The sequence below is a fragment of the Cervus canadensis genome, chromosome 6 (assembly GCF_019320065.1).
Source record: "Cervus canadensis isolate Bull #8, Minnesota chromosome 6, ASM1932006v1, whole genome shotgun sequence".
In the NCBI taxonomy this organism is placed as follows: Eukaryota; Metazoa; Chordata; class Mammalia; order Artiodactyla; family Cervidae; genus Cervus; species Cervus canadensis.
In genome coordinates this window covers 13,517,376-13,542,047 of record NC_057391.1, presented here as the reverse complement: position 1 = coordinate 13,542,047, position 24,672 = coordinate 13,517,376, and the positions used below count along the sequence as shown (strand labels likewise).

At 37.8% G+C, this 24,672-nt stretch overlaps 1 protein-coding gene across 6 annotated transcripts in view; it reads right to left on the bottom strand.

The window, feature by feature from the left end:
- Nucleotides 1-24,672, bottom strand: part of MAP2K5 (mitogen-activated protein kinase kinase 5) — a 261,289-nt gene that overhangs the window by 136,045 nt on the left and 100,572 nt on the right. For all 6 annotated transcript variants that reach the window (XM_043470889.1, XM_043470888.1, XM_043470885.1 and 3 more), the window contains 2 exons: nt 15,844-15,905; nt 8,730-8,778 (listed from right to left, as the gene is read on the bottom strand). In XM_043470889.1, the coding sequence (XP_043326824.1) occupies nt 8,730-8,778; nt 15,844-15,905 (111 nt within the window). The remainder of the gene's footprint in view (nt 1-8,729; nt 8,779-15,843; nt 15,906-24,672) is intronic.

Here is a 24,672-nt window from a genome sequence, read left to right as displayed (position 1 = left end):
GAAAATCATTACCAGAAATACAGAAATTTCTAGTGATTACCCGGGGGAAAGAGAATGAATGACCAAAGTGGGTAAGGAGGCTTAATTTTTAGAGACGCTCATTTGTGTGGCAAGTAAGAGATACTTGCCAGGTTATGTATATCCAATATAAAACCAACAACCCAGAGTCACTGAACTAGTTTGTTTACCTCAGCTAATGGGCTAAACCTTCTTTTCCCCCTCCAAACCCACAAATGCTCATAAGTTACTATCTACTACATCACTGGCATATGATTAATGTATACATTTAAAGGATAATATTTAAAGGATTTGAACAGGAGCCTAGATGCAACTGTGCTCCCACCATGAGCACTTGCTTAACATAAACGCCTCCTTCCAGACACATTTGATTAAGCAGTCACGAAGCCCAAGGAAGGAGCCCGTGCATGCCAGTCCTCTCATCATCACATACTACAACATAAAACAACTGGGGACGGTTTCTTTTAAAATGCCTCGGGTTGCTCAAACCAGTCTTTTTAAAACCTGTGTTTGGTCCTCTAGATAGCAAAAATAAAACTCACCTATGGGTAAGCACCAACTGTGTAAAACTCTGCAAAAAAGGTTATGAAAATCTGTGTATGCTACATTTCTTCATACAATACTTAACCAGGTGAGTTTCCTATTGATAGTAATGTCTTCCAACAATCCTTTCCCTAAAGAATCCAGCAAATGATCATTCCTAACTTTTTCCCATCACAATTCGCAACTTTTATATACACTAAAGTATTCTTTTAAAACTACCACCTTGACATCAAAGTTCATTTTCTAAGGAATTCAGAGGTTTTACTTCTACCAGTTCATTCCTTTTCTTTCATTTAATAAAATAATAAAACAATAAAACATAACTTGAAATATAACAAATGTTCTTATAACACTCTCTAAGTTTTAAAATTTACACTGATCTCACTTAACAGGTATTAGCAAATATACATAACATTCAGCTGCCTAGACTCTTCTGAGTTATCAGCCTCCAATTCTCCTACACATTCCTTCCTTAAAAAGGGTGCCCTTGAGGGCATTCTGGTGGCAACTTCCTGTGGATCTACAATTATTTCAAAATAAAAAGATTTTTAAAAAAGAATTCCTTTGTTTTCCATCTAAGTTGTGACCCTATATATCGTCTCTGTAACTTTTTGTTCATAATATTTTATTTTCCATATACTTTACAGTTTAAAAACTTTTTCCCCGTGAAGTGTTTATCTTTTGATTTGATTTCATCAGTTTGATTTAGAAAGCAACCATATTCTTAGATAAGCCACACTGCTTTAATTCTTAACTATTTTTTTGCATTTAAGCCTCTTTAGTTCTAAAATATTTATTTCCTAGAGTTCCCCATTTTGAAGGAACACAAAATAGTTTGTACACATTAAGTACTTAAAACAGGGCCTGGTACAGAGTAAGTGCCTAATTAATATTCATGATTGTTATTATTACCATTATTACAATTTCATAGAAAAATCTACTCTCAGGGATTTTCATTTGTTTTCTTTCTTCTCCATACCTCACTTGCTTTGTACCTTGTTAAGATATCATATTGCCTTCTGTCACAAAGCAAAGAATCCAGAATCCTGGTGCTTGTCGGAACCTGAATGATCATCCAGACACCCTTTCATCATATGTATGAGGAAACTGACTGACGCCTAGAGAGCAGGAGTCACCTGCTGTTCCAGGGTCACACAATGAGGCAGTCGGTCAGCAGGACTGGATTGGGAATTTACTATTCCCTCTTAGAAATTGAACTTTTAAAATTGCCCGAGTCAGGCCAATTCAGTGCTGCACATTTGCAGTTCTTAAATAATATCTGAGGGGAAAAATGGGTTAACTAAGGAAAGAAAAATCTGTCCAATTTCCAGATGCTCTAAATTGCTGACCAAGGACAACAGCAACTTTCTTCTCTTTTCCTTCCTTTCCCCCTCTGCTCCCTTTCTTTTGCCACCCCCTTTCTTTCTGACATTGCAAATGTCCTTTAAACCGTGAGGGTTTCTTTCTTTTTTTTTTTTCCCCAAGCTAGTGAGTTGCTAGACCAAACCTAGGTAGGACTTTTCAGGCATCACAAGATATGGTAATAAAGACAGAATCAACCAGACCCCTTGAAAGAATGGTCTGTCTCTTTAGGCAGGGAAACCTCTTTCTAAAGTAGAAATTCCACTGTACTGCCAAGAACTAAGAGAGTGCCTTTTTCCTCTTCCTTTTTTAAAAAAAGTTTGATTTACTGATTTGATTTGATATATTGGGTTGGTCCAATATAATTTACAGTAAAATCCACCCTCTCTAGATGTGTAAGTTTAAGTGTTCTAATAAACGTGTACAGTCATATAACCATCACCAAAATCAAGATACAGAACATTTGCAACATCTCTCCAAACTCCCTCACAGCTCTACAGTCAACTCTTCCTCTGACCTTGGGCCACCACCAATGTGTTTCCATCCTTACAGTTTAGCCTTTTCCAGAATGTTATGTAGTGGAGTGACACAATAGGTAGCCCTTTGAGTCGGGCTTCTTTCACTTAGCATAAGGAAGTCAGGATGCATCTGTGTCACTGCATGAATCAGCAGTTTCTTCCCTATTATTGTTGAGTAGCATTCCATGTAGGGATGTACTACAGTCTATTATTCACCAGCTGAAAGACACGTAAGTCATTTCCAGTTTGAAGCTATTATACATAAAGCCATGTGGCGTGGGACTGCCAAATCACTTTGGAGGACAGTATCAAACTGCTTTCCAAAGTGGCTGGACCATTTCATATTCCCACCAGCAATGTATGAGAGTCCAGTTGCTCTGTATTCTTTGTCAGCACTTGATATTACCAGTTTTTTCCTTAATTTTAAAGAAAGTCTCTCTTTTAGCAGGAAAAAAATGCGGCAGGAAACATTTTTATCACATTGAGCTATTGTTGAAAGTTGAAGCAACTTTAGCTCCTCTCTTCCTCTTAAAATCCCTAAGTAACCCTCCAGGAAATTCTAACTCTACATTTACATATATATTCAGAATCTGACCACTTTTCCACATCTTCACGACGGAGCCTCTACAACTCACCTGGTCACTGTGACACTGCCTAACATCTCATGTCCTCAGTGAGACATGCTGACCTCCTTGCTGTTCCATGCACATATTACGCACATCCTGCTGGTATCTTCTGCTCTGTTCTCCCATACACCTTCCCGGCTAGTAACTCTCCTCCTTTAAACCTTGGCTTCAGCCTCATCTCTGTGAGACCTACCTGATGAACACTGCAACCCGTCCTTTGCTTCTGCTAAGTTTGATCTACTTTTTCTTTTCTTTATATTAATAACTGCCCTCTAACATACTATGTATTTATTATTTTTTATTATGTTCATTATTTATGGATGGCTTCCCAACCTAGATGTAAGTTCCATGAGTGTCAGAATATTTTGTTTTATGTAAATCAATATATTCCAACTACACAGACAAGTGCCTAGAACATAGTTGAGATAAAAAGTTGCTCAATGAACAAACTAAAAACATTGGCTTTGGAGAAACAAGATATAGAGAACAGACTTATGGACATGGGGAAAGGGGAGGAGAGGGTGAGATGTATGGAGAAAGGAACATGGAAACATATATTACCACATGTAAAATAGATAGCCAATGGGAATTTGCTGTGTGTCTCAGAAAACTCAAACGGGTTTTGCATCAACCTAGAGGGGTGGGATGGGGAGGGAGATGGGGGGGTGGTTCAAGAGGGAGGGGATGTATGTACACCTGTGGCTGATTCATGTTGAAGTCTGACAGAAAACAACAAAATTCTATAAAGCAATTATCCTTCAATTAAAAAATAATTTTAAAAAATTGGCTTTGGTGTCTATGACAACACCAATTGGAAGATAAGTATTGAGGCCAGATTTATAAAAAAAAAAAAAATAAGAGGGGTAGAAAATAAAATTTCTAACATGTATATTGAAACCATGAGACTTAGTTTCTCCAAACATAAATCTGTTTGGGCAGCATTCACCTTCAGAGTAATACAACTATATACATACATATATATACATATATATGTGTGTGTATATATATACACATGTATGTATATATATAAAATATGAAAAAGCTCTCCTATTAGATAAAATTAATGAAACTAACCAGGATCGTATATACAAAAAATATCCTGGGACACCAACTATCTAGGCTTTTTTCTTTCTATAAACTCCTCCATCTGTGTAAGACTGCCCCAGCCTGACTGCCAATTTTATTTTCTTAATCCAAGTTCTATTCTCATTACCGTTCCATTTCTATTTTTTATCCTCAGGGAAAGAGAAAGCAGTTACTGCCAGGGCATTCTCACATCTTCCAAAGAAATGGCATAGGTGTTAATCTTGTATTTATGTTTGATGTGGGTAATGATGGCTGTGACTGGAGCTGTAGGTTTATTAATATGCAGGGCTCTCACCTCATTAGTGGCGATGTATGTTTTGAAGTTAAGCTGCAATATTTGCTGTGATGTTGGATCTGGCCTAACAGACTTTCTCACTGTTCATTTTCTTTGTTTTTACTCAGTCAGTACATGCTATGCTTACAGGGCTCACACAAATGCTTTTTAATAAAGACAATTTTTTCCACAGTAGTTAATCTCGGTGGAAGTTTCAAACAGTTTTAATAATTATGTCTTCATGTGATATCACATGCTTTTCTTGGAGAAAAGATTTTCATAATTTTTGACCTAGTAATACAAAGTAGAATAAACTCTCTCCCTGGATTGATTTGGAAATGAGATAAGCTTATTAACAGGATAAAGTGGCTAATTCTAATAATGTTTTTTATATAATTAAAACATACCTGCACTATCTCATAGTTTATAAAAACTTTCATATATATCACATTAACTAGATTGTGAAAAGAACAAAATAAACATCAGTAAAACCTGACTGAATATAATATATGATGATCCCCTATGGGTGGGTGGGATCTTATACACTTCAATTCCTAAAAAAATTTCCAGTTTACACAATACACAAATAACCTGACCTGCCAGACCAACAAGGCTCACAGGACGGATGGGTGGCCTGTCCCTGCTGTTGCTCAGGCTTCATTCTGCTCTACAGTCCTCATGAGGTTTTGCTCTGTAGGAAAGGCTCAATTTTCTTGTCTGGAAGCCATTAGCTATCTTTTATAATATAAATTCCACAATATATTACATACTTATATACACATAATTTTTTTTTTAACAGTCACAAATCCAGGACCATTATACTTCAAGGAAGCTACTGAAATGTGAGAAACAGTTTGTCCTCTTACTAAATACATATCCATTTCTTAATCTTTCGACATTTGTGTTCCTAAGTATAAGGATCCTGGCTTTTAGGGACAGCGGCTGGTAGGGAAGAAAGCAACTATCAGAGGAGAACACAGGTACTCAGACAAGACAAAGGAAAGGAGGCTTAGCTCACTTCTTAGTGTCTGTCTTTCACTGTCTTCATTTCGCTCTGTCTTCTCACAGCACTTGTCCCGGGCTCCCCCGCAACCCCCGCCAGAGAAGGACCACTGTCTTTGATTTGACAACATGACACACATTCAGCTAGAACTCCCCTCCCCATTCATTTCGAGAAAGCAAAAACAAGGATATGTGCTTTTAAGAAGGTACAGCAATAGCCTATACAGCATAAGTGTATAAAAAAAGTATATTACCTACTTAATTGCCTTAGCCGAACTTAAAAGCTCTGATCTTTAATTGCCTGATTGAACTGATCTAGAAAGCTACAATTTTTTAATCAAGGAGAAAATTAAATAGCTTTTGGTAAATATAAAGGCATCTTTAATCTTATTTTTATGAAATCCAAGTTATTAAATATGGACAAAACCTCTAAAATATTAAGTCAACAACTACTCAATCTAGAGTAAATTTCTCATTACAAAGCTTTACAAAAGTCTCCAGGGACACTTGGCTTCTTCCACTCTCCAATAAAAAACATGTACTTTTAAATCCAGAAGGTAAAAATTTCCACAAATAACAAGGAAACTCAAAAGCTAAACATACATATTTAATAAGGTAAACTACGACAGAACACTGTTTCTATAGCTGAGTATCCACAGTTACTGGGGAATAACTGTCCATCTGCACTGTAATTCATCAGTCTTTGCATCGAGAGAGACACAGAGTCACATTCACTTACTGGTACTTATTTAACACTGAATATATACACATTCGGAGAAGGCAACGGCACCCCACTCCCATACTCTTGCCTGGAAAATCCCATGGATGGAGGAGCCTGGTGGGCTGCAGTCCATGGGGTCGCGAAGAGTCAGACATGACTGAGCAACTTCCCTTTCACTTTTCACTTTCATGCATTGGAGAAGGAAATGGCAACCCACTCCAGTGTTCTTGTCTAGAGAATCCCAGGGACGGCAGAGCCTGGTGGGCTGCTGTCTATGGGGTCGCAAAGAGTCGGACACGACTGAAACGACTTAGCAGCAGCAGCAGTAGCAGCATATACACATTACTATATATAAAATAGATAACGAACAAGGAACTACTCTATAGCACAGGGAACTATACTCAATATTTTGTAATAACCTATGTGGGAAAAGAATCTGTATATCTTTGTACAAATCTGTGTATATTTGTGTAAAATCTGTGTATGAATGAATCATCTTGCTGTATCCTATACAACATCGTATACCTGAACATTGAACACAACACACTGGATACCTGAACACAACGTCGTAAATCAACTGTACTTCAGTTAAACAAGTAAATTTTAAAAATGGAAATTCCTTGAGAGGGTTAGTTGGCCCACTACCAAAATCCCCACTCAGCCTCTCACCGATAACCTTAACCCATAACCAGTGGCATCTTATCGGGGTTACTCTCTGTGGGAACTGGACTGGCCAGCACAAACTGAAAAGAGAACCACAGGCGTAGGATTCCTTTTGAAACCTCTATGACCTTAATCAGTCAAACCACTAACGCCCTCATATACCACAGCTCAAAGAGCCCTTCTCAACCCACACTGCATCCAGAGCTGGGGAGAAGGACCTCTCTGCCTGAGAGGCTCCGGTCAACTACACTTGCTCACAGAGACTACAGCGTGGTGGTATAAGACTCTAGCCAACACTTCAGTCATTATTTTCACATTCAGACGTAAATCCATTAGAAATGTCTATCAAGACAACATTGCAAATGAAAAATGCCACTACTCCTCCAGACAAAAAGTGAAGCTAAAACTGAACAGCATTTCCCTACCTACTATAGTTCTTAGTGCTATTAAGAGTCCTCGTAGAAAGTTATTGTTAGTGAGAATTCCCTATAAGGCAGAATTATGCTGTATGCCCAGAGTACAGGATGAGCCTAAGGGTCACTTTAATAATAACATTTGCATTTCCATGGCAAAGGCCTTTAAACAAAGGTTCTGCTGCAGAGCACTGATGACTTCCTTGAGTTCCTTTGTCAAAAGGATAGCAGATGTTAATAAAAATCAATAAAATGACAAGAAGTGACCACTGTGTTAACTCCTATTAAAATGGTTATAACCACTTTATGGGTTGGCAAGTGTGGGCAGTAGGAGAACAGGGGAGGAATATAAGTCATATTACATTAAAGACTGTTCTCTTTTAATCCCAGGGGAGACAATGCTCCACTTTTTCTCACCCACCAGATGTATTTACATGTTTATTTATTCCCAGGAAGAATAATTCTGACACACTTAGTTCACTCTCTCTACATATAACTTTTGTACCAACTATATACTCAGAAATAGAGTGGACTGGCTTTAAAGAAAAACTTGATTTATGACTCCATTTAATCAGCATAAACACCTTCAAGAATTGAACTGAAAGTTTTACATGTCAATATCTACATACCCTCTTCAAAAGAGGAAGGAGAATTTAAACAAAAATTTGGAATCACTAGGATATTAAAACCACCACCACAATCACAACAAAAACCCTTAGTGACAGATGCGATGCTACAACTGAAGGCATCAGTTGTCTTCTCTTTCACAGCTTATACCTTAAAAACAAACAAAACTTCCCCTTAATCACATCTAATGTGCATGTTGTTGCATTCTCCAAATGCGCATAAAGCTAGGCTGAACAGATGTGTAAACTTAAACAGTAGTTACTAACATTAGGCCAACTGAAGTTGCTTTTTTATAGTCTGTTTCTCACTTAATAATTTGCTCCAAATGAATTCAGACATTTTGGGAATATTAAAAAGTGCAAAAGGAGGTTCCTTTTGCAACATTCAACAGTTACCTGGTAATTCTTTTCATGTATTCTGTTAATAGACTTAGGAGACTAATTGCTGATGTATTCACCAATTCCTTAGAGTTTCACTTTCAAGGTCTGTGAAGCTGCCTCTTAAGAAACGATGCATGAGGGTATTTGAAATGTTAACAAAAGGAAGGGATGCAACTGCTAGAAAGTGAAGGTTTTTCATTAACTAGAGTTAAGAAAAATAAGATCTTGTCATTTCCAAATACTGTGAAATAACCTTTTATGTGTTTCATAAACATTATTCACATAAATATAATACCAAGTATATAATCTATATCAGAGCTGTTAAGGAATAAAATTTTTAAAAAATAACATTTATGAATGAGCCATCTTATTGACTATCAAATATATCACCTGGCTTACATACGAGATCATCTAATTCACTTTAAAAATCAAGGTATCCAGAGAGCTCCCCACCCCCACCCCCAAATAAGTCAGAGCTTGTAAGCTCAGTACATACCTCTATGTAAAATCTTTAAACTCCACAAATAAGTAAGGCCTTTAACAACCTAAATTTAAGAAAGAGAAAACATGTCAATGATGGTTTTTATAAGGAATTTTCCACATTTAAACACACAATCATATCAACCATAATTTCTTCCTTCAAAAGTCTGTTAACCAACAAGCATTTATTGAATACCTTCTATGCTGGGCACTGTGGGGATACTGAATGTACAAGCTACAGGTTCCTTCATTTAATAAGCTCACCATGTTCTGAGGATACAGTATGAAAGAAATGAGTATGTGTGCACATAAAGTGACTTCTAAGTCCAGTTACACCAAAGTTCTCAGTGGTAGTGTGCGGCGGGGGGGCAAGGACAGGGACAGGAAAAAGGGACAAAGATTCTCACTTCTTTTCTATACTTCCGCATATGAAAAAACAAATTAAGTCATGACATTTATGACCAAGGAGAGACATTCCTTTTCAAATTTACTTTTAATTGAAGGATAATTGCTTTTACAGTATTGTGTTGGTTTCTGCCAAACATCAACATGAATCAGCCATAGGTATACCTATGTCCCCTCCCTCTTGAATCTCCCTCCCACCAAGAAAAGACATTTTAAAAAACTTAACTAATGAAGGCAATGGATGGAGTAAAGGCTGCTTCCCCTGACAATAGTCAAGAGGGCTTTATTGAAGTGCCAGGCTCTGAGCAACAGATTCCACTAATGTGAGGAAAAGTGGAAAAAGCATTCAGGCCAAGGTAAAAATATATGATCAGAGTGTTGGGGCAGAGTGTTTTTCAAAAACATTGAGGTCATGAACGACAAAGAAACACTGAGACACTCTTCTAGATTAACAGAGACTAAAGAGACATGACAACTATTATAATGTATAATCCTAGAGTGGATGCTGGACCAGAAAACTTTTTCTTTTGGTCTATAAAGGGTATTATTAGACAACTGGCAAAACCTGAATAAGGACTGTTGATTAGATAATAACGATGTACCAGTGCTAATTTTCTGATTTTGATCAGTATATAGAAGTGACATAAGAGAATATACTTGTTCTTAAGGAAAATACACCTGGAGTATTTAGGAGTAAAAGGTCATGATACTTACAACTTATTCTCAAATGTTTCAGGAAAATAATCTATATAGGGACTTCCCTGGTGGTCCAGTGGTTAAAAATTCACCTATCAATGCAGGGGACACAGATTCAATGCCTGGTCTCAGAAGATCCCACGTGCTGCAAGACAACTAAGCCTGTGCGCCAAGCTTCTGAGCCTATGTGTCACAACTACTGAAGCCCATGCACCTTAGAGCCTGTGCTCCACGAAAAGAAAAGCCTCCGCAATGAGAAGCCTGTGCACCACAGCTAGAGAGTGGCCCCCACGTGATGAAACTAGAGAAAGTCTGAGCACAGCAACAAAGACCTAGCATAGCCAAAAATAAAAATAAAGAATAAAATAGAAAAATTTTTAAGTGTCTGTGTGTGCGCACGTGCGTGCATGCATGCGTGTGCACGCGTGCGTGTGTGTGCGTGCGTGCATGCGTGCAGTAATTGTGCACAGGCCTAGTGCGTGCTCAGTCACTTCAGTCGTGTCCGACTCTTTGTGACCGCATGGACTGTAGCCTGCCAGGCTTCTCTGTCAAGGGATTCTCCAGGCGAGAACACTACAGTGGGCTGCCATGCTCCTCTCCAGCGGCTCTTTCCAACCTGGGGATTGAACTTGCGTCCACCTGCATCTCCTGTCTCGTAGGCAGAAACTTTACCCAATGAGCCACCTGGGAAACCCATGCTGTGGCTCAGGCAGTAAAAGGTCCACCTGCAAGGCAGGAGACCTGGGTTCGATCCCTGGGTCGGGAAGATACCCTGGAGGAGGGCATAGCAATCCACTCCAGTATTCTTGCCTGGAGAATCACATGGGCAGAGAAGTCTGGTGGGCTACAGTCCATGGGGGTGCACTGAGTTGGACACGACTGAGCGACAAACACACTCACAAACATACCACATTTGCAAATGTGGTTAATTGTTAACAACTGGGGGGTCTGGGTGAAGCATCTTTGGGAATTCTTAGTATTTCCAAATACTAGTTTTCTGGAAGTTTAAAATTATTCCAAATAAAAACTTTCCCCTAAAACATTTAAAATGACATTAGGGTAGGAAACAACAAACTATATCAAGATGATGATCCTCACAAGCCATTCTGACTGGCTGGTGCAAGTATATGTGTGGAATCACGTAGACAATATTAAAAGGGCATGTAAAAGAAATAAAGAGAGAAAATACAAACATCTGAGTTAGAGTTTGGATTTTTAAAATTTAATAGCCTGAATTAAGAATAATTAGTCGAGTAAGATACTGAAAAGATGTTTCTGAGACCTTAAGTATATGGGTGACAGTGCTACCTTCTGTGTGGGAAATTTGATCAATAAAAGTCTCAAAAGTCTTTATATAGAAATTTCATATTATAAAAGGACATACATATGTTTTTGTTCATACCCACTGATCCTGTATGCACATGAGTGTGAACTTAACAATCTGAAGGCTGACTATTCATAACTAGGTATCAGATACAAAGGGCACACCACTATTATTAAAAATTTACTGCAAGAATTTTTATTTTTTTTATTATTTTTTTTCCATTTATTTTTATTAGTTGGAGGCTAATTACTTTACAATATTGTAGTGGGTTTTGCCATACATTGACATGAATCAGCCATGGAGTTACATGTATTCCCCATCCCGATCCCCCCTCCCACCTCCCTCTCTATCCGATCCCTCTGGGTCTTCCCAGTGCACCAGGCACGAGCACCTGTCTCATGCATCCAACCTGGGCTGGTGACCTGTTTCACCCTAGATAATATACATGTTTCGATGCTGTTCTCTCGAAACATCCCACCCTCGCCTTCTCCCACAGAGTCCAAAATTCTGTTCTGTACATCTGTGTCTCTTTTTCTGTTTTGCATATAGGGTTATCGTTACCATTTCTAAATTCCATATATATGTGTTAGTATGCTGTAATGTTCTTTATCTTTCTGGCTTACTTCACTCTGTATAATGGGCTCCAGTTTCATCCGTCTCATTAGAACTGATTCCAATGAATTCTTTCTAACGGCTGAGTAATATTCCATTGTATATATGTACCATAGCTTCCTTATCCATTCATCTGCTGATGGGCATCTAGGTTGCTTCCATGCCCTGGCTATTATAAACAGTGCTGCGATGAACATTGGGGTGCACGTGTCTCTTTCAGATCTGGTTTCCTCAGTGTGTATGCCCAGAAGTGGGATTGCTGGGTCATATGGCAGTTCTATTTCCAGTTTTTTAAGAAATCTCCACACTGTTCTCCATAGCGGCTGTACTAGTTTGCATTCCCACCAACAGTGTTAAGAGGGTTCCCTTTTCTCCACACCCTCTCCAGCATTTATTGCTTGTAGACTTTTGGATAGCAGCCATCCTGACTGGCGTGTAATGGTACCTCATTGTGGTTTTGATTTGCATTTCTTTGATAATGAGTGATGTTGAGCATCTTTTCATGTGTTTGTTAGCCATCTGTATGTCTTCTTTGGAGAAATGTCTGTTTAGTTCTTTGGCCCATTTTTTGACTGGGTCATTTATTTTTCTGGAATTGAGCTGCAGGAGTTGCTTGTATATATTTGAGATTAATCCTTTGTCTGTTGCTTCGTTTGCTGTTATTTTCTCCCAATCTGAGGGCTGTCTTTTCACCTTGCTTATAGTTTCCTTTGTTGTGCAAAAGCTTTTAAGTTTCAATAGGTCCCATTTGCTTATTTTTGCTTTTATTTCCAATATTCTGGGAGGTGGGTCATAGAGGATCCACTGCAAGAATTTTTAAATGTCCATCACTATAGACATTTTTAGGTGAGTTAGGAATATAAGAAAAACTACCATTATGAGACGTAACTGGCAATTTACATATCTTGAGAATGATGGAAAGAGGGTTGGCGCTAAATATGCAAGGATTTTAGTTGATCAAAAAAGATTAACAGCAATATTAAAAATAGAAATATAAAGGGAAAAACTCAATTTCTAAATACAAAAAATGTAGAAGATAAAATCTATATCAATTAATGCTGAGCAGAAGTTAACATATTTAATTATTCTCAGAGTGGAATGTACTCCTGAAAAATTTGCTAATGCATTATAATCAATTCTATGATATATTTGTCTATTTTAAGAGAACAGAATACATATTTATAGTAAATGATTTCTTCCAGAATTCAGACTAATTCAGAATTACTATTGTAATTAGGCATTACTATAAAACACATGTACTCTGAACAGCAAGATAATAAAAAAAAGAAAATATTAAAATAGCAATAATTAACACAGAAGGAAGAAACAGGACAAAAATATTTCCTTAAATGCTTATAAAAAATAACATTAACAATAAAAACAATATCTTCCTTGAGCAAAGGACAAGGTCATCTTATTTAGTAATCACCCTCTGAGTTCTGAAAACAAGGTTAAATTTCTCAACCTAAGCTTAGTTGAATATTATAAAGCTTTCCCATTAAAGATAGCTCACCACTAAAAATTAGTCCCACAGAAAATGAACAATCAGGAAACATACAAGGCAAAGTCAATCCACCATATTCAGATTACTGGGCAGAAAAAAAGTAAAAACAAATACTGATTTTATGATACTTGCTAAAATTAAAAGTTTTATTGGAGATTCAAAAAGAAAATACTATTCTTCCAACTTTGTCAAAATAGACTACATTTTCCTTTAGAAGAAAAATAAGTGTACAGGGAGCTAGCAATCTGTTCATTGAAAATCTAGAGGGTATTATTGGTATTCAGTAAGCTAGGTTTCACAACAATGGCTTGACAAAGCCTTGACACTAGAAGTACTTATATCTGCTGTCAATCACTCACTCCTTGACATGTCAAGAGCACATCGTTTCAGGGACAACTTCAATCAACATTAGCACTCACAGTACACAGTGTCACTGCTTCAGGAATAAGAGGAAAAATAAAATGTGTTAGATGGCAGGGAGAGGCAGAAAAGCATTCTTTTTTATAGGAAGGCCAGATTCAAACAAAGTGAAAAAAAATCACTGAGCAAGTTGGAAGGCTGAAATCAACCAGTTTATATGGACTTCTTTGTCTGGGAAAATACTCTCTTGCCATACATCCATCAACAGAAAATGTGAACGACATATTATAAAGGCTGACAGGGGTCTATTCTGTAATGAACCTTGGATCTGTGGACCTGTACAACATGCCAGACTATTAGAATTCAGAAAATAAAGTTACTGTGGGAAGGGAGAGATGCCAAGATGAGGTTCTAAGACATGAGAAGAATCTGAAGCAGTGTGTGTTGTTACTCTCATGTTCTCTCATTTATACTTCTCTCTCTTAATTTTAAATGTTGTTCTTCCTTTCGTTTCCTCCTCTTTTTTTCTCATTCTCTTAGGAAAGCAGAGGGAAAGAATATGGGGCCCAGAGTTAAAATGCCCTGGGTTCTGATTATTACTGATTAATTACAGAACTCTAGGCAAGCTATTTAACTTTGCTGTACCTCATCTCGCACATGTTTAAAATATGTACAATAATCTATAGTTACCGTGAAGGTTAACTGGCATTTATTTTAAATGCTTTTCACTAAAACCACTGTCATATTTTCGATTACCCAATAGGTAAGCCCTGTATTGGAGCTGGATTTTTTTTTTTCTGACTCCATTCACTTCACAGGCTTCCCACTTCAGGAGAATTGAAAATACCAATGGCCTTGTGCGGCTGCCCTACACAAGAGGGAGGCAAGATTTATGAACTCCAGGAAGAACAAGCTTCTCTTCTGAAGAAGGCAGATTCCTATTTTAGCCAAGTTTGATAGATAATTGAGTATAGAGAACTCATATACTTTTTTCTTTTCCAATTGGTATCCCTCTTTTTTTTTTTTTGCCCTTTATTATACGTGTTATTAAACTTTAGAGCCAAGAACTGCCAAAAGCCACAAAGCATTCATTCCCCCTGAGATTAAAAGAGGAAATGAAACATTTTTATTTTCATCTAAAATGGTGATTTAAGTACTCGAATTTCATACTCATCTACCTAAACATGTAGATTAGAAGCTACTTAGCAGAAATAGCATCAGAAAAGAAAGTTCTCATCACCCTGGGCAGTTCACACTAATAATTGGAAAGAAAAAAGGAAAGCTGTGAATTACAATGAACTAAGACTAAATAAGGGTCCATGTTGGATTAAAGGATTTGAGTTGTCAGTTTGATGTATAATGAATGCGAAAATCAGCCATTTAATTAAATGGTACATGGTATAATCACTTTGTTCTGCATTAAACTGCTTAAGTTATCAGAGTGCCTTTAGGTTAGCAACTGTTTACTATTACACCACCCATGACTTCTCTTAGACAGTGTTTAGCCTATGTTATTCCAAATTTGAAATCTGGAGTTTAAATAATAATGTTAATTTAGTTGATATACTTCATCAGTTTATTAGTGAATACAGAAAAATGGAAAACTTCTTTTAATTACAAAAGGAATAAATTCCTAGATACAGATGGTGAAAAAATTAAAAACCAAGTCCATAAAAAGTATACAAAAATCTTTAAGACTAAAGTAGTATTTCCTCGCAGATGGTTTTACTTTAATAATTTAGGCTTTACACGTATTTTCTAACTGTATGCCTGTAACTACAAAATGTCAATGAAACAGCTTTCTTTTTGAAGATGTGGAAATTTTACTGATTAATAAGAGCAGTAAGATCCCTGCAAACACATGAATTAGCACAAATCAGAATATGCAGGAAATTCCCGAGCGGTCCAGTGGTAAGGAGTCAGCCCTTTCACTGATGGGGCCCAGGTTCAATCCCTGGTTCAGAAACTAAAATCTTGCAAGCTGCATGGTGTGGCCAAAAAAAAAAAAAATCCATAAGCCTGAAAACCGTCATGTTTCTATGTCATTATTACAGGTTGGTCTACAAAAAGAAGAAAGGACAAAAACGATGAGAGAGTTAAGAAGACCCTGACAGTCAGTAGGGATTGAGGAAAAAGAAAAACAAAAAATCCTAAGGCTATAAGGAGAATAATGCCTGACTAACACAAATAAATTATCCAAATGTCATAGAGTGGAAGCCATATACTCACCGCCACTGCAATTCTTCCAAGGACATGCTCTGGAATTTTTCTATATACGTCCAAAGATCCTCCTGTGGAGACAAACATGTTGTATTACAACAAATGAAGCTACCAGAACAGTGCACTGGGCCCCTCCTCTGACATTCACTGTGAGACTTTTTTTCCCTCTATTTACAACATGAATTGTATGTCTAGGGTAAAATTAGCTTTCCAGTCCAATTTTATTTATGATACAATTGTAATTCCAGATGAAGCATAACTAGACACTTTCATTTTATTCCCAAGTGTATAATCATACACATGCAAAAACTGAAGGAAAGTAGTGAAGGACCAGCTAAGTATCTGTACTTTATGTAAACTTAAATACCTACACAAAACTAAAGATCGATAGGACGATCATATCTAGGTATCTCACTTGTTTAACAGTTTTCTCAAAGGCAAACCAGGACCTTATCTGAGAATTTTCATATTAACCAAACAGAAGCTGATGAGTATAATGTTCAAAATACACATAAAAATTAATAAAGTAAAATGGCAATGTTAACATCTATCTGAATGTATGTTAACCTTCAAATTAGGTACCATGACAAGCAATCAACATATTCCAAAGAAGCTATCTTAGAACAAAATAGTTTTTTTGTTTTTTTGAAATTCTCTGATACTATTTTGAAAACTACTTTATGGGGTTAAAAAAAAAATCTCCTTAGTCATAATATTTTTCACTAAAATGGTATTCACTAATATCCTTCACCTTTACCAAACGGAGCTTTTGGTGGTTCCCAAAAAATAAAATCACTATATTATAAACATAATAAAGACAGGAGTCATGTTGTTTTGATTTTTCATCAATCTATAAATTAGCACAACTAGCAGAGAGTACATATTCTGTATCTGTCAGATGCATAAATAAGTGAATTTAAATTACCATGAATTTTACCAGATAGGTTAAGTTGCTCTGCAAACAGTTTCAAAAGAAGGGACCACAAACCATTTGCAGCAACAATAACGTCATTAAAATTACTGCATAACTTTCCCAGGAAACTATTTCAAAGGAACCAATATTCATTTGGAAGTATAAATTTGAATATGCTTATTAAACATTTAATCTTACACAAGTAGTATAAGAATTTCAGGAAGTTATGCAAAGAAACATTACTTTACTCCTGCTAATGATATGATTATATGAGAACTATTTTAACCACATGCAATAACATTTCTTTGAGTCAAGGGTGAGACTTACAGTCTTTCAGCTCCATGAAGGAATTACCCAAGATATCTGAGAAACAATTTTTGTTTCTATTATAGGCTAAAAATTCATATTTAACAATTTACCACTAGATGATTTGTAAGTATGCCTCATAAGATAATAACACGGAGCATATTATCCTTTTCAAACGCAGTTAAGTCTATTTGGCAAATACAAAAATTTTTATGTGACACGTTTTCCTAAAGCTGAATATCAGAGAAAAAGTTATTTTTCCCTGTAAAAATTATTACATATATTCAATATATAAAGAAACCGGCTTTGTATTTATCCTGTTTAAAGAAGGAAAATGATCACTGCTTTCAGCAGCTTTGGCTTGTGTTTTCCAGATTCTGATGTGAAGCTGGAAAGCCACAGCGACTAAACCTTATGCTTTGTCTCTGGGTGTTACCGGGAAGGGAATGAAAGGGACTCCTCCAACGAGGGGAACATACTGATTTACTAAAATGGCATGTTTATTATATATGCAAAGAAGTGAAAACATGGTAGAGAAAACATTTCATGTTCTCACTCATCTTTCAGATGAACTGGCAGTTGCAAGGATAAAAAATCTCAAGAATACCAAGCTTTACATGTTGGTATTTGGAATGCTCAGAAATAAGAGTTTAGCAGGCCAATCCCCTATGAGGTGAACAGCTCGAGTGGCTCAAAACTAGGAGGTGCAAATCTATTCACATATATTACTAAGAAGTCCTAAGAGGAGATTTACTTTTACATAGGCTATAAATCAGGGCCTAATTAGCTAACAGGACAATAGTCAAGAAGCTAAATAAAAAAAAGCAAAAGATTAGGCTATTACTATTATTAGTGGAACAAGCCAAAAAGGAATCTCATTTTGAGGTAATTCACTGGTTTTTGTAAATATCTTTTTAATCTCAATTATATCCCACTCTCTTTAGCCATCCATATGGGGAAATCTTTACATAGCTGGCTTTGTTGTCATCACAGATTCATCTTGTCTTTGACATAATCATTAGATCCACTTAGAATCAAGAGTTCTGGGACTTCTCTTGTGGTCCAGTGGCTAAGACTTCACACTCCCAGTGCAGGGGGCCCCGAGTTTGAGGTCAGGAAATTAGATCCCACATGCTGCAACTAAGAGTTTGAATGCTTCAGCAAACACTGGAGATCTCATATGCCATAACTAAGACCTGGCACAGCCAAATGCATACATACAAATATATATATTTTAAAAAAGACTCAAGAGCTCCTACTAAGCCAGATGAGTTCTCATGATATTAAATAATTCTTATCAGGCTACAAATGGCAGAGGATTTTCAGTTGAATTTTTACTGAGTTTTACTATCATTTCTATTGCATAGGCCTATCCCCAAAAGGCAATCCTTAGACTCACTAAATCATCAAACATTAGTGCTGGAGAGACATTAAAGATCAGTCCAATAACTTTATTTGACAGAGGAGAGAAACTGAGTCCTGGAGAGGGACGTGTTCTAGTCACAGCCACGAGTCAGTTCAGGCCAGAACCCAGGAGAGACTGGAGTCTCTGACTTCTTAGAACTCCAAAGATCTAAATGGTTTCCCCACAACAACACACAGCTTGAGAATCATATGTGAACTTTTTAGTCTCACTGAAATGGGACTATATAACACACACTCAGAGAGACAGTTTAATCTTAGCTGTGACATTGGTATGCGAGGCATGTAGAGACTCACTTATCTGTTGCATGTTTGGTTTGATCCTTTTCCTCACGATTCCAAGATCACTGGTCCAGGTCACTGTGCCTGTCCCTTTCTTGCATTCCCTAGCCTTAGTCAGTCATTTCCTCGCATGCTACTATCCACCATGAGAACTAGGAGGAGGAGTGCTAATAGAATAGAAAAAACTCATCTCAACTGTCAAAAAACTACATAGATCTGTTGACGAAGTGGAGCTATCATCTTCATGAAATTCAGTCAAAAGAACTCATGGGGTAAGGTCTCTGCTTATCCTAATACAGGGCTACAATACAAAGTAGTATCTTGCATGTGGAATAAACACAGATATGTAGCAAATGAACAAAGCAACATTACTGTGATATTCATCCCAACATTTTCCTTAAAATGATCATGATTATTATTAATTATTAATCTGGAAATATTAAAATGGAATTACTGTAGAACTATTCAAAATCCTAAAGGATGACGCCATCAAGGTGTTGTATTCAATATGTCAGCAAATCTGGAAGACCCAGCAGTGGCCACAGGATTGGAAAAGATCAATCCTCATCCCAATTCCCAAGAAGGGTAGTACCAAAGCATGTGCCAGCCATCGAACAATTGCACTCATCTCCCATGCTAGTAAGGTCATGCTTAAAATCTTGCAAGAATTTCCAGATGTCCAAGTTGGGTTTAGAAAAGGAAAAGGAACCAGAGATCAAATTGCCAACATTCACTGGATCATAGAGAAAGCATGGGAATTTCAGAAAAACATCTACCTCTGTTTCATTGACTATACTAAACCCTTTGACTGTGTGGATCATAACAAACTGTGGAAAGTTCTTAAAAAGATGGGAATACCAGACCATCTTACCTGTCTCCTGAGAAACCTGTATGTGGGTCAAGAAGCAACAGTTAGAACAACTGACTGGTTCAAGATTGAGAAAGGAGTATGACAGGGCTGCCTACTGTCACCATGTTTGTTTAACCTATATGCATTTCTCATATCATGAGAAATGCTGGGCTGGATGAGTTATAAGCTGGAATTAAGACAGGTGGGAGAAACAACGACCATCTCAGATGTGCAGATAATACCACTCTAATGGCAGGAAGCAAACAGGAGCTAAAGAGGATCTTGATGAGGGTGAAGGAGGAGAGTGAAAGAGCTGGTTTAAAACTAAATATTAAAAAACTAACATCAAGGCATCCGGCCCCATTACTTCATGGCGAATAGAAGGGGAAAAGGTGGAAGCGGTGACAGATTTCCTCTTCTTGGGCTCTAAGATCACAGGGGATGGTAACCACAGCCATGAAATCAGAAGAGGATTGCTTCTTGGCAGGCAAGCTGTGACAAACCTAGACAGTGTGTTGAAAACATTACTCTGCTGACAAAGGACCTTATAATCAAGGCTATGATCTTCCCAGTGGTCACGTATGGTTGTGAGAGCTGGACCATAAAGAAGGCAGAACACCAAAGAATTGATGCCTTCGAACTGTGGTGCTGGAGAAGAGTCCTAAAGTCCTTTGGACAGTAAGGAGATTAAACCCAGTCAATCTTAAGGGAAATCAATTCTGAAAGCTCATCGGAAGGGCTGATGGTGAAGCTGAAGCTCCAATATTTTGGTCATCTGAACAGTGACTCACTGGAGAAGTCCCTGATGCTGGGAAGATCGAGGGCAGAAGGAGAAGGGGGCATCAGAGGATGAGATGGCTGGATGGCATCACTGATGCAAAGGACATGAACTTGGGCTAACTTCAGGAGATGGTGAGAGACAGTGAGGCCTGACCCGCTGCAGTCCATGGCGCTGCAAAGAGGCGGACATGACAGGGTGACTGAACAACAATTATCAATACTAAAAAAATTGAAATCTGAAGCCACAAGCAAGAATCTCAGAAGCTCTCTTAGCCTCTTCCTGTTGAAAAAAATTAATAGTCCTTTCTTTCTTTGCAACATGGGTTGTGGGGGAAACAATTTACTCCCATGATGGTAATTCAAATACATGTACATAAAGTCTCACATGCTATATTTGGGTATTTCTGAGTGAATTTAATTTTGACTTAATGAGAAGGCATATCATATCACTTCCCTACTTGAAACCTTTTAATACATCCTAACAAATTCAGGCTAAAACATAAATTCCTCACCAGGACCTATAAGGCCTACACAATTTAGCTTCTGCCTACTTCTCTGTCCTCCTGTCTTGCCCCAGGTTCTCCCAAATCACCAAGACTTTCTCGTGGGGCCCAATTACACCTTGCTTCCCATCTTAGAGCATTTATACTTGCTACTCCCTCTGCCTTGAAGATCCTCCCTAAGCTGGCTCACTGACTAAGTCTCTGTGAAAATGCCACTCCCATAAAGAAGCCATCCCTGACTGTCAAAGGTAGCGCTTCCTCTCCTTATTAGTTATCATCTACCCTGCTTTAGGTTCTAACTACACTTATTCCTCTCTGAGAACACATTGTATGTTTCTTGTCTGTCTCCCCTTCTAGAATTTAAGTCCTGTACCAACAGGGATTAAGTCTTGTTCACTGTTGTACCCCACGTTTAGAATAGTGTCTGAAAGAAAATGCTCAATTAATATCTGGAAATAAGCAATATATGATTAAAATAAACAATGAAACTCTACACTGAAATGAGAGATCTAGCGTTGAGAGAAAGTTGTTGTGAAGTTTTACTGCAATAGGAAGAGAAGGATTGACAGAGGATGGTACACAGTTTTTGGTCCACGTATTTTTCAGGGCTGTTTTGTTGTGCTACAGAGAGAATAAAAAAGAGAGGGTGGTTAATGGAGAAACTCTACCAAGGGGATGCACATGTAAAGAGATTTACCTTAAGCAGCTCTTCATGTGAGAGGTGAGTCAGGCGTGTGCGGTTGTGGCTAAGTTACAGGTGGAACAGTGAGGACCTGGGAGAGCTCACTATTGTCTCTGAATGAGAAAGAGGCAGGTAAAATCTGGGGGAGGGGAATCAAGTTTTAGAAGAGTTGATGAGGATATGGGAAAAACTTAAGTGAGAGATTTAATTGTTCAGGGACCAGTTAGTGTGGAGTAAAGGGAGTTGCCAAAAGCAGCAGGAGAAGGGTTTTAGAGCCTAGAGAGTGATGAGTCTCAGAAACAGTATGAAATATAGGCTACAAAGTGAATATTTTACGCTAAGGATTTAAAGCATTAAAATGTATTAAAAGGTGATATCACTGAAAATGGCAGGGTATAATAATGTCCTCTGAAAATTCCCTTCTCTGCAAAAGCAATGAAAGAACAGACAAAATTTGTCAGAATCAACCTTTTCAGAACTCTGGAAATTAGCCAAAGGACTGTGGCAACCCCAAAATTATCTGTTCAGGACTATGCTTGAATCTTGGTAAGAACAGCAAGCTTTGCGGCATTTTAGCTTGCCCTATTCCCACTGCGTGCTCTCCACCTTCAGTGCAGCCTTGAAAATCAGCAGCCTGCCGTGACAGTAAACACCCGCTGCCTGATAGTCACTGCGCAGGCAGAGTTCAGTTGGCGCTCCTTCAAGATGATGTAACAGTTAAAACATATATGCATCTAACAACAGAATGCCAAAATATTTCATGCATAAACTGACGAAAGTGAAGGGAGAAACAGGCAACAAAATACCCCACCTCAATACCCCGCACTTTCAACAACAGGCAGAACAACGGCACTAAAGATTAACAAGGAAATAAAATACTTAACACCATAAAATAACTAGTCCTGACAGACATCTGAAAAACACTCTACCCAACAACAGCAGAATATATTTTTCAGGTGCACACTGAACATTCTCCAGGACAATATTTTAGAGCATAAAACAAATCTCAGTATGTTTCAAAGGACTGAAATCACACAAAGTATGTTCTCTGACCTCAATGGAATATTGGAAATCAACAACAGAAGGACAAATTCAATGTGGAAAATGACACACCCCTAAGAAAGAAATCACAAGGGATTATGTTTGTGGGGAATCAGAAAACACTTTGAGGTAAATGAAAATGAAAAAAACAAAACCAACATATCAAAACTTCTAGAGTGCAGCTAAAGCAGTGCTTAGAGGGAAATGTATAGCTGTAAACACCTACATTAAATAAGAAAGATTTCAAATCAACATCCTAACCTCACAGCTTAAAAATACAGAAAAAGAAAAGCAAACTAAAAACAGTGCTAGCATAAAAAAAATGAGTAAATATTTTAGACCAGAGGTAAATGACAATAGAGAAACAATAGAGAAAATCAAAGAAATCAAAAATCAAGAGTTTGTTCTTTGAAAAAGACAAAGAAACTGACCAACTTTTAGCTACCCTGAAGAAAAAAGGAATATGATTCAAATTACTAAAATCTGGAATGAAAGAGAGAACATTAATATTGACTTTACAGATATAAAAATGATTATAAAGGAATACTGTTTACCAACAAATTGGATAATCTAGATAAAATAAACAAACTTTCAGAAAGCCACAAACTACCAAAACTGCCTCAGGAAGAAATAGAAATGCTGAATAAACCTATAACTAGTAAAGATATTGGTTGGTAATTTTAAAAACTACATCACAATACTATTCAGTATTACCAGAAGCAAATTTTGACATATGTCCCAACTTGGGTGAATCTTGAGGACATCATGAAAAGTGAAATAAGCCAGTCCCCAAAAGACAAATGCTGTGAGATTCCACTTAGATGAGGTATCCAGAGCAGCCCAATTCATAGAGACAGATGTAGAATGTTTGCTGCCAGGGGCTGGGAACAGGACGCAGAGCGTCGTGCTTTCATGGGTATAGCGCTTCAATTCTGCAAAAGGAAAGGAGCTCTAGAGATGTATAGCGGCAGTGGTTTGCACAGTAATGTGGATATACTTAATGCTGTTGAACTACACACTTTAAAATGGCTAATATGGTAAATTATACTGGAGAAGGCAACCCACTCCAGTATTCCTGCCTGAAGAATCCCGTGGACAGAGGAGCCTGGTGGGCTGCTGTCCATGGGGTCACACAGAGTCAGACACAACTGAAGCGACTTAGCATGCATGCATGCAATGGAGAAGGAAATGGCAACCCACTCCAGTATTCTTGCCTGGAGTCACAGGGACAGAGGAGCCTGGTGGGCTGCCATCTATGGGGTCGCACAGAGTCAGACACGACTAAAGCGACTTAGCAGCAGCAGCAATATGGTAAATTATATACGTATTATACCACAATTAAAAAAAAAAAAAAAAAACACAAACCTTTTGGAAAAGACAGCCTTATGCCCACAGTCTTGCAAACCCTACTTGGCCACAGAACAATGGGCCATGGGGCTAGAACAGTTGCTTACTAAGAGATAAAGAGGCCATACAGCTTGTGCTGGGTTTATCTCCTTGTTTTGGACCCTTTCCCTGTTTTAGGCTCAATATGTACTTCTTTGTCCTGTTTAAGCATGTGCCTCAATGGACCTTAGGCATACCTTCAGTTTTTAGCATTTCTGACTCCAAGGGAGTGAGGTGGAGTGGGGGCTATTTCTGCTGCAACACAGATGGGTATGTGCAGGCCAACTGCCCTCCACAGACTGCCAGGAGGGACCTGCGGCTGGCCATGGGGAACTGACACCCACTATTGAAGCTGATCTTGCTGTCTCTCATTTTATTGTGTGACTGAAGAATTGTTCAGTCCAGTGCTTGCCTGGTTGTGTTTTCCTTGGCAACTCCAGTACCAAGATGCAATGGGCAGAAGTACTGGACTTCTCCTAATAACAGACAACAGATGCCACCTGACCATAAGAACTACTCACAAACAAAACTGCAGGACCAGATGGCTTCACCAGTGGATTACACCAAATGTTTTAAGAAAAATTAACATCAATCTTTCTAGCAAACTCTTCCAAAAAATGGAAGAGGACAGAACACTGTACACTCATTTTTTGAGGACAGAAATATCTGGGTA